This window comes from Rhineura floridana, chromosome 8, assembly GCF_030035675.1.
Source record: "Rhineura floridana isolate rRhiFlo1 chromosome 8, rRhiFlo1.hap2, whole genome shotgun sequence".
NCBI lineage: Eukaryota > Metazoa > Chordata > Lepidosauria > Squamata > Rhineuridae > Rhineura > Rhineura floridana.
Window position 1 is genome coordinate 42356109 of NC_084487.1, and position 10500 is coordinate 42366608.

General features: G+C 45.5%; 1 protein-coding gene across 4 annotated transcripts in view; it reads left to right on the forward strand.

Moving 5' to 3' along the window:
• Positions 1-9819, forward strand: part of CYTH4 (cytohesin 4) — a 54611-nt gene extending 44792 nt beyond the window's left edge. For all 4 annotated transcript variants that reach the window (XM_061582794.1, XM_061582795.1, XM_061582797.1 and 1 more), the window contains 2 exons: positions 7871-8025; positions 8576-9819. In XM_061582794.1, coding sequence (XP_061438778.1) covers positions 7871-8025; positions 8576-8648 — 228 coding nt within the window. In that variant the 3' untranslated portion in view covers positions 8649-9819. The remainder of the gene's footprint in view (positions 1-7870; positions 8026-8575) is intronic.
• The last annotated feature ends 681 nt before the right edge of the window (positions 9820-10500 follow it).

The following is a 10500-nucleotide window of genomic DNA, read 5'->3' on the forward strand; positions in this document are numbered from 1 at the left end:
GCCACTACATTACTACTTCTGTGGAAGGCAGACCCTTCCCCATCCCCACACCCATTAATTCTCGCCTATCCTGCTCACCTTCTGGGGGGACCTCCTGGTTCTAAGAATGACAGAGCAGCCACTGCCTCCATTATTCTTCACCCACACTTGTAGCTCCATCCCTCTGCAAAGTAACCACCACAGACCACTTGAATGAAGCTCACAGACCACTGGTGGTCTGCAGACCACACTCTGGGAAACTCTGCCTAACATCATGCAGCTATGTCTCCAGTTTAGGGTTGTTGTTTTTTAAAAAGAAGAAAAAGTCAGAGCTGGGATTCATTGAATTCAAGTTTTTGTCTTATTACAAAAGGTATAATAAATAACAGCTGCAGCATTAGGGGACTGAAGAAGACCTGCCCTGGGAGTGAGTATCTGAGCATCTGGGTGCTTGCTGCTTGCTCCTTTGGGGCGCTGTCTCTCAAGACAGCTGAAGTCCCTGGTAAGTGCTGCAAGGACTGGGACCCCCTGCCTGACCCTGGCTCCAGAGAGAGGCTGCAGTTAATCTTGCAGCCTCTTGCATCAGCTGCTGGCTGGGTCAGGAGGCATAAAAGCCCAGCAGCCCTTGGGGAGTCCCGAGGGTGAGGGCACTACCTCCCTTCTATTACCTTCCTTTTTTGTTTGTTTTAAGTTTCTGTTAAACTGTTGGGTTCAAATCTAAGCACCCCCCCTTCCTTTACTGAAGGGGCGAGCTAACGCACCCCTCTGCCCTGGATAGGGGTGCAAGCTTGGTCGTTTACCTGTCTCAGTGGCTCAGCCAGATACCAAACATAAAGTAGACACACAATACTGCTTGATCAAGAGGGGTCTCTAAACTGTACAGACAGCAGTCTTACAGGGAAGAGAGCATGGTTTATTAATTGAAGCATCATTATATAGATTTCATAAGCAAAACAAGATACAATATTATTAAAATCATAAGATGGGAATACAATATTACATAGATAAAGCAAGCGCATCTTCTTATCCTTGTTACATTTCTTATAATTCTCAAAAAGCGAGGAATTGATAAAGAATTCATACACTTGTCAATCTAAGAAAATGTGAGATAAGAACTGAGGAAAAGCGAGGAAGAGAGTTAGATTGACACCAGTGAAAGATAAATATGGGGCTAGTATGCCTGTGAAAGTTATCCACTCAGCAGTATGACGTAAAGCTATGGATACAATTGTAGTTAAAGTATTTGGGGAACACTTCTTCCTTTGTGCTGAGTTTTGCTACAATACGCAGGATGTGTATAGTTAAACAAGACAAGGGAAATAACAACAATCCAGATGGGATACATTTTATCTCTTTTCCAGGAGGTTACAGCCTGAGAGGCGCCTCTGGGTGTAATCTCTCATGAGAGAGAAGAAACGAAACTTAGAGTGTTATGTTCCCCACCCTCTCTTAGTTCCATGATCCATTGCGGTACTAGCTCTGGCTACAATTTAGTTTCTCTGAACAACTCTTGGGGCCTAGAAATAAAATATTTCCTAACAAAACCAATCTAGAGGAGATTGGTGGTGGGGAGGGTGTGTGGCGCATCTGTAGTTCCTCCTCAGTGTGATAGCCTGTGCAGTGAACTGAATGGTAGGAGAAAGTCGCCAGATGCCTTCAGAGTGAGAGTCTGTAACTGGCAGAAGGCTGGCCCTCCCTGGGTGTGAGACAGGAGGGGGAGTAGATGGGCCCTGTGTGAAAAAGTTTGAATGGGTATGACTGTTCCCAATTCTCGCAGAGGCCTTCTGGGATAATTGGCTCCAGCAGACTTTGTTGGTGGGCTTGTGTTGGGTCCATATCAGCTGTTTAGGAGAAGTCTTAGTACAGAGGAACATGGGTGATGCCACCCCAATTTCAGTGATCATGGGTAGAGGGAAATATAGCCATGGGGATGTGGTGAATTACCGTAGAAGACGAGGGCAAGGCTATCTGCGCCTTATTCCTTGCTGCCGCTGTTCTCATGGATGGGTTCCACGTTGCTCATCTGCTGTGCCCATTGGCCTGTGTGTATTGTTGTTTACTGCCAGATTGGTACACAATAAGACCACTCTCATCCATGATTTGATTGTGGATGAAGGTGCCGATTTGGTGTGCATTACTGAGACCTGGGTGGGTGGGCTGGGAGGAGTTGATCTGACCCAGCTTTGCCCACCTGGATACTCAGTGCAGCACCAGCACAGGCTACAGGCACGGGGGGGGGAGTAGTTGCTGTGGTCTACAGAACTTCCATCTCTGTCACCAGGAAACTACTCTGTCTTGGAGCTGGCTGTGACGGCCTGGTGTCGGGCCAACGAGACAGTAAACTAGGGATGCTGCAGATGTACCATCCACCCTGCTGCCCAGCAGCTTCTCTGACTGAGCTGGCAGAGGCTGTCTCAGCTGTGGTGTTGGAGGAGCCCAGAACGATAGTGCTGGGTGACTTCAATGTCCATGCTGAGTCTGCCTCTAGTGTTCTGGCTCGGGACTTCATGGCCTCCATGATGACCATGGGAATGTCTCAAGTTGTCACTGGCCTGACGCATAGGGCAGGGCACACCCTCAACTTGGTTTTTGCTCCAGATGGAGGAAGGGGCTGTCTGGAGATGGGGGGGTGGATGTCACCCCATTGTCATGGTCAGATCACTTCCTGGTGAAGTTCAGACTTATGGCTCTGATCCTTCCCTGCAGGGGGGTGGACAGATTAAGATGGTCTGCCCCCGGAGCCTAATGGAATCCACTGGATTCCTGAATACCCTGGGGGAGTTCCCAATAGATAGAGCAGGTGACCCTGTTGAAGCCCTTGTCATGCTGTGGAACAGTGAGGTGCGTCAGGCTCTTGACACAGTTGCCCCCAAGCGCCCTCTCTGGCATTGTGGAGCCCTGCCGGCACCTTGGTACACCAGTGAGCTAAGGGCAATGAAACAGGCTGGACGACGGCTAGAGCGCAAGTGGCGAAAGACGTGCTGTGAGGCTGATCGGGCACGAGTAAAACATCATAACTGTGCCTACTGTGTGGCGGTGAGGGTGGCGAAGAAGGCCCACTTCTGTGCCTCCATTGCATCCTCAAGTAGCCATCCAGTGGAGGTTTTCTGTATTGTCAGGAGTCTGTTGACATCAACTCCAGGAAATGGCGTTTTAGACCCTTCGGAGGCCCACTGTGAATTGTTTGCAAGGCACTTTGAGGGTAAAGTTGCTCACCTCCGTAGCAGTCTTGATGCCCCCTCCACATCTACTGTAGTCCCCAATGAGGTGTCCAGTGCAAAGTCTGCTGTAACTTCTTGGGAATGGTTTCAGTTGATGTGGCCTGATGACGTGGACAAGGTGCTTGCCATGATGCGGACAGCAACGTGTCCTCTCAACCTTTACCCTTCTCGGCTTATTAAAGCTTGCCGAGCGGGTTTGACCGAGTGGATCCAGAGTGTGGTCAACACATCATTGCGGGAGGGAGTGGTTCCAGGCGCCTTGAAGGAGGAGGTGATCCGACCACTCCTGAAAAAGCCCACCCTGGATCCATTGGTTTATGAAAACTACCGACCGGTTGCAAATTCCCCTTTTTAGGGAAGGGGATTGAGAGGGTTGTGGCGCAGCAATTGCAAGTACTCTTGGATGAAACAGATTATCTTGACCCATCCCAGTCTGGGTTCAGGCCTGGTTATGGGACTGAATTGGCCTTGGTTGCCCTGATGGATGACCTTTATGGGGAGAAGGACAGGCGGAGTGTGACCCTGTTTGTTGAGCCTCGGCTCTCCCTGAAGGAGCAGGGAGGGGAGAGGCATCAGTTTCAGGTGCCTCAGCTGCCAGAAGACGTGGAAGACCAAGGAGTTATTGAGTCTGCTCGGGGCCTTGGGGAGAGCAGTGAACTTGAACTCCAGCCAATTCCCATGGGTAGCGCAAGCTCCGTAGAGGAGAGTGTGCCACCCCCAGTCGTTCCCGAGGGCCCGTCAGGGGACACCCCAGAGGTTGTACCAGCTCCTCCCTTACCATGAAGTTCCCAGGACGCTTCCAGCATGATGCCACCTCCTGACATCGAGCCTGCAGCCCAAGAGCAGGTGTCTTCCTTCACGCACCACAGAGCATGTCTAGAGTGTAGTTAGGGGTTTCTAGTGAGTAAGGCAGGTTTCTGTATGAAGCGCAATGTCCTAGATGTATCCATTACTCTAATAAAGCAAGATTTAATTGCACCTGCGTCTCCGTCTCGTGGTTCCAGCTCTGGACGGGACACTGTTATTGTTACTTGATCTCTCAGCGGCTTTTGATACCATTGACCATGGTATCCTTCTGAGCCAACTTAGTGAGATGGGTATGGAGGAACTGTTTTACAGTGGTTCTGATCCTATCTCCAGGGTCGCTCTCAGATAATAGCATTGGGTGACTGTCTTTTGCCCCCCTGGCAGTTGTGCTGTGGGGTGCCTCAGGGTACCATCTTGTCCCCCATGCTGTTTAACATCTATATGAAGCCCTTGGGAGCAGTCATCAGGAGAATTGGGGTGAGGTGTCAGCAATATGCTTATGATACCCAGCTCTATTTCTCCATAACATCTGAATCGGGAAAGGCCATGCAAGCCCTGGACTGGTGCCTGGACTCAGTGGTGGGCTGGATGAGGGCCAATAAACTGAGTCTGAATCCTAGCAAGACGGAGGCACTGTGGGTTGGTGGTTCCCAAGTTCGGATGATTGGTCAGTTGCCTGCTTTGGATGGGGTCGTACTCCCTCTGAAAGAGGAGATTCGTTGTCAGGGGGTGCTCTTGGATCCATGTTTGTTGCTAGAGGCCCAGGTGACCTCTGTGGCTAGGAGTGCCTTTTACCAGCTTCAGCTGATAAGATAGCTATGGCCATTTCTGGACTGGAATAGCCTGACCACTGTTGTCCACACATTGGTAATCTCTAGGCTGGATTACTGTAATGTGCTCTATGCGGGGCTGCCCTTGAGGTTGGTCCGGAAGCTGCAGCTGGTGCAAAATGCAGCAGCGAGACTGCTCATTGGGGTAGTGTATCGCCAACATGTCACCCCACTGCTGAAAGAACTGCACTGGCTGCCCATTTGCTACCGGGCCAAGTTCAAGGTTGTAGTCAGAGCTTGGAAGATTACTTTTAAAAAGTAATAAATTACAGTTACAGTAACATGGCCCCAAAAGTAGTAATTACCATTACAATTACAATTGCTCTGAAAGTAACTGATTACTTTACTTTTCCTCCAAAGTAATGACTACAATTACATTTCAGTTACTTAAAAAAAAGCCTACAAGGTGCTGGCCTTGGCTGCTGCATATCTACGTAGCCTAAAACAACATTAAAAATGAACACACACATACAGAGGTAGTAGAATAATTTTTTTTATTCATAAGATAGCAACGGTGGTCTCTCCGCTGGTAAGGGTGGTGGAGAGGGAGGCTGAGACCAACACTCAGATCTTTGCACGTCAAACCAAGTGCAACCCCCCCCCCTCAGCCAGCCAGCATAATCTCTCTCACTTAACCACCTCCCAGCCCCTGCCCTGCCACCAACTAAGGGACACTCACCCAAGCAAACATTTCCCCCGGAGATGCAAAAAAGTTAAAATACTGCAAATGCAGCACAGTAGCCAGAGAGGGTGGTGGAGGCCACTTTGTGTACCAAGTGCAAACACAGTATTCTCTCTCTCTCTCTCTCTCTCTCTCTCTCTCTCTCTCTCACTCACACACACACACACACACACACACACACAGAGTCATCTTTCACTTCCACAGTTCTTTATCTCCATTCTGCTGCTGCCTCCTTCTCCTCCTTTATCCATGTTCTTGACCTCTGGATCCTTTTTCCCTCCCCTCCATTCTTCACCACCACCACCCATTTTTAAAAATAATTGTTTTCTCCACTCCATCCCGTCTCACTCTCTGCCTCCTCCCTCGTCGCCTTCTACCCATCCACAGAGCATGAGGAAAGAACGACGCTGCACAGTAGCCCAGTTTGAGGCACATGATTTTCATCCACAAATCAGAGGAGCAGAAGACGTCCACTGCTCCCCCCCAAGTAATGCCAAAAGTAATTCTGGAAACGTTACAATTACTCCACAAAAATAGTAAAATTACTCCTAGTTCTATTACAATCAAAATGTAAAGGAATTACCCACTCGTTACTCAAAAAAGTGATGAATTACAAGTAATTCGTTACTTGTAACTAGTTACTTCCAAGCTCTGGTTGTAGTTTTGGTGTACAAAGCCCTGTACAGCTGGGGACCAGGATACCTGAAAGACCGTCTTACTCCTTATATACCCAGCCGATCACTGCTCTCTGCAGATGAGGGCCTCCTACAGATGCCATCTTATCAGGAGGTTCATTCTGTACAATATAGGAAGCGGACCTTTAGTGTGGCAGCACCTACCCTGTGGAATTCCCTCCCCTTAAATATTAGGCAGGCGCCATCTCTGCTGTCTTTTCAGTGCCTTTTGAAGACTTTCCTCTTCCAACAAGCCTTTTAAGTTGAGACCTATCCCAGTCTGCATCTGTGTTAGAATTGCTTTTAATATGGCTTTTAATATCTTTAACCCTTTTTTTAAAAGATGTTTTTAAAGTTTTTTAAAAAATATTTTTAACGCGGTTTTGTTTTAAGGTATTTTAAAGTCTTGTTATGATGTTTTAAACTGTTTTTAGCGTTTCTGCTTGCCGCCCTGGGCTCCTGCTGGAAGGAAGGGTGGGATATAAATAAAATAATAAATAAATAAATAAATATTTTAAAGAAAAAATTACAGGTGCAGAGGGGTCTTGTTATCAAGGTTGCAGCATATGGAGAGAGGAAATTTATCTTTTCCTTTCCCCAGATACATTGCAGGTAACAATCAGGCCCCTCATAGCTGTAATTAATTTAAAAAACAACAACACAGACAAAGCTACATATTATACATGAAGCCAGATGTTGCCTTACAATCCCCGTCATCTCTGACCATTGGCCATCCCAGCAGGGGCTGGTGGGGGTTGGAGTCCAACAATACCTGGAGTGCAGCTTGCACCCTCCCTTAATTTGAGCTATATATTAAAGGGCATTCTGAGGTCACACAGGCTCTTGGCTGAGATAAGGGATTATACAAATAGAGCTACTGTTACTAGATGATAGTACTAGATGACCACCAAGACATGGTTCAGCATTGCATGAATGAGCCTTCCTTTCTTCATCTCCCTCTCCCTTCTGTGGGACATACACTGACTGGAAACAAAGCAGTATGTCTGCCCTGAATCTTTTGCAGGCACAAACAGTATTGGAAGCAGGATTGCGTAGAACTGCATCATGATGAGCACAAATCATCATGAATGCACAATGATTGGAGGGGCTCTCGTATGTCTCATACGTCTGTCTTTCCTCATTCATCTGTAATTCTGTTGACAACTGCACGGAAATTTCCATTTAGATATGTATTTGATACAAGAAAATACGCTTTTAGAATGCACTTTACTATGGAGAAATGTGAGATCTGATGGACAGCTACATTCCAATCCACACACCTGTCCAGAAGATGTGGATCAAGTCAGTTCATATCAGCATTTGCAAGGATCAATTCCCTCAAGTAAATAAAACAAGTAAATAAAATGGCATCCTCTACTGCAAAGGCTTCACACTCTAGATAAATTTCAGCCTATATGCACAGTCAAGAAAGGAGCTGTGAAGTGTTTTTCCTGTGGTCAAACAGCCAGTCCAGGAAATAAATCCTATGTTTTTCAGTCCAACATCCTTTGCACTGGATCATATAGAATTTCAGCATAAGTGTATATGTGAAAATCTGAAAGGGGGTGTCTTTTCTGCTTTAACCTAAAACACAGCAGAAATAGAAACGCACTGCATGTTAGAACTTGTAGCTTTGCTTACCTTCAGCCTCTGAGTCCCTTCAATTTCTCCCCTTAGAATTGTTTTGAGCTCTTTAATGCAAACTGCAAGGGGCAGAAGATCAAAGCCTGCAAGACTGATGGAGATGGGAAGGTGGTTGAAGGCAAACACCAATCTTACAAGATCTCTGCAGCCTCGCCAGAGGAGCGTGACCTATGGATTGACGCAATACGGTGAGGGGTTGGGCTATCAGGATGACATGGGGGCATAATGATGTTATGAGAGAGATGACCACAGGAGGGGAAATCAGAGGGGGAAATGCTCAGAAATAAGGAACATGACAGTATTCCATCAGTACAACAATCTAGAGTCCAAGTTGGCCTAATGGGTGGTTCACACACATATATGCTCATACTTGCACTTATGCACTTCCACTATGTACTTATGAATCATTTGATTTCTAATCATCTGCTAACTCTTAGTAATTCACAGCAGAATGTGTGAACTGTCTCCACTGAAATATTGTGAGGTTTAGAAGGATTATCCTGTTCAGCTGCTGCTTGTGCTATTTTTAAATAGATGGATTTTTATAATGTTTGCTATTTTCTTATTTTTATTTGTAATATGATACTTATACTCAGTGGATTGTTTCTTTTTAAAAATGTTAAGAGGTATATACATTTTCTAAATAAATAAATGATACCCACCTGGCTCCCATGAAGGTGATCCACACTTTCCTAGTGGCCAAACCTTCAACATCTCCCCATTTTTTCTTTATTCCAGAACCAGCATCACACAAGACCCCTTTTATGACCTGGTCGCCGCTCGTAAGAAAAAGATTGCCAACAAAAAATGAGCCTCTTGGCTTACCATCTTGCTTTGCTAATGTTTTAAATCTCAAGAAAGTGGCTTCCTTGGAATCCTGCCTGTAAAGGAATGCAAAAACACCGAAAGCTTCCTGTTCAAGACAGGAAAATGACTGACAGGGTGATGAAGGGCCTCCTCTTCCCACTCTCAGAGTCAAAATCTGATGAGACTGATTGTAGCTCATGTGGACTCATTTGCATGAACAGAGAACGGGTGTCAACACTTGCATCATTTGGAGCAGGTTTTGGCTGCCTGTATCTGTTGAGCAATGATCTGGGTCAGAAGGAATTTTGGGATGGACCTACCTTTTCTTTAAATGGCTAGCACAGCTGATATCAGGCAAGACTTGTGTACATGATCTCCTGCCTGACTTGTCATTCCACGACCTCTTGAATAATGATGTGGTTTGGGTTTTGAGTATATAATGAAAACACTCATTTGGAATAATAACATGAAGGATAAAGGCCATCTGGTGGGTTAAAGGGAAACAATGCAATGTGGTAGTGGCAGCACTTCTATATGATAGGCTATGAATGTGCAAACTGCTGCCAAGTCTACTGTAATGCTAAACTTTGGCTTTTCAGGAAGAAACCATCTAGGAAGAATCTGGTTCTAAAAAGTCATGCAGGAAGTGGGCAGTTCCTGTGTTCTAGCTCCCTGCCCCACCATAGGCATGGGTTGTATGCATCTGTCATATTTTGTGAGAGTTGCTAGTCCAGTGGATTGAGAGCTGGGCTTTGGGTTAGGAGGCATGCATTCATGTTCCACTTCCACAATAACTGTGGTTTCAGGCAAATTGTTCCCTCTTGCCCTTGGATTCTCATCTGTCAAATGGGTCTAAGAGTACCTGTTGCACTGGATTTATGGTGAAAGCTAGGTTATTGCAATAGGTACTGTGAAGTAAATTATAAGCTGGAATAAAAAAGTAAAAGCTGTCCCAGAGTGGTGAAATTTAATAAGAAAGCAAAATGTTCTTATACAAATTAGAAAGCAAGCAAATGTAAAAATTATTATGCCAAATGTACCAACACATGAACACATGCATACATACACAGGATGAGGGTAGGATTTCCCCACACACCCACAGAGGGTTAAACAGATGGAGAAAAGCAATTTTTCTTTATAAATAAAAATGTGAAAAGACATATTGCAGCCTTTTATGCTTCAAGTTTGTTTTGTTTTGTGTTATCAACACCAAACAGAATCAGTAGGAGTGTTATATTTCTGTATTTCTCTTTCCTTGTTCATTTTCATGCTAGCAGCGCTGTACCCAGTGTTGCTTGGAAATTCTAAGAAACCAAAAAATTAGTGCCGTTTTGAAATCAGTGGTTAAAATCAGAACAGTTTTGAACAGATTCAGTCCACCATCTTGATTCAAAATGGTGTCCAATTGCATCCAATCAGACAAAACCTGCTCCTTGTCCTCAGGAACCACCATGCAAAATGTGGTTACAATATCTTAAGAGGTGTCCAAATGCATACCAAACAGAAAACTTTCCAAAACTTATAGTAAGCAATGAATCCCAGCTACAAAATTTGGTAAGTTACGTCTTCTGTGAGAAGAGCTGTAGCTTAGTATTGGGTCGCATGCATTGCATACAAAAGATTCCAGGTTCAATCACTGTCATCTGGCAAAGACCCTTGTCTAAAACCCTAGAAAGCTATTGCTGGTCACCGAAGACAAGTGATCTGACTCCATATATAAGCAGCTTCCTATGTTTCCACCTGCTGCCATCCAAGGATGCAGACAATGTACTCCAGTGTATAAGAAGCATTGAATTTATATCTCCATTTCAAAGCCCACCTCTGCTATCAATGTACTTGACGACGGTGAGGAAATT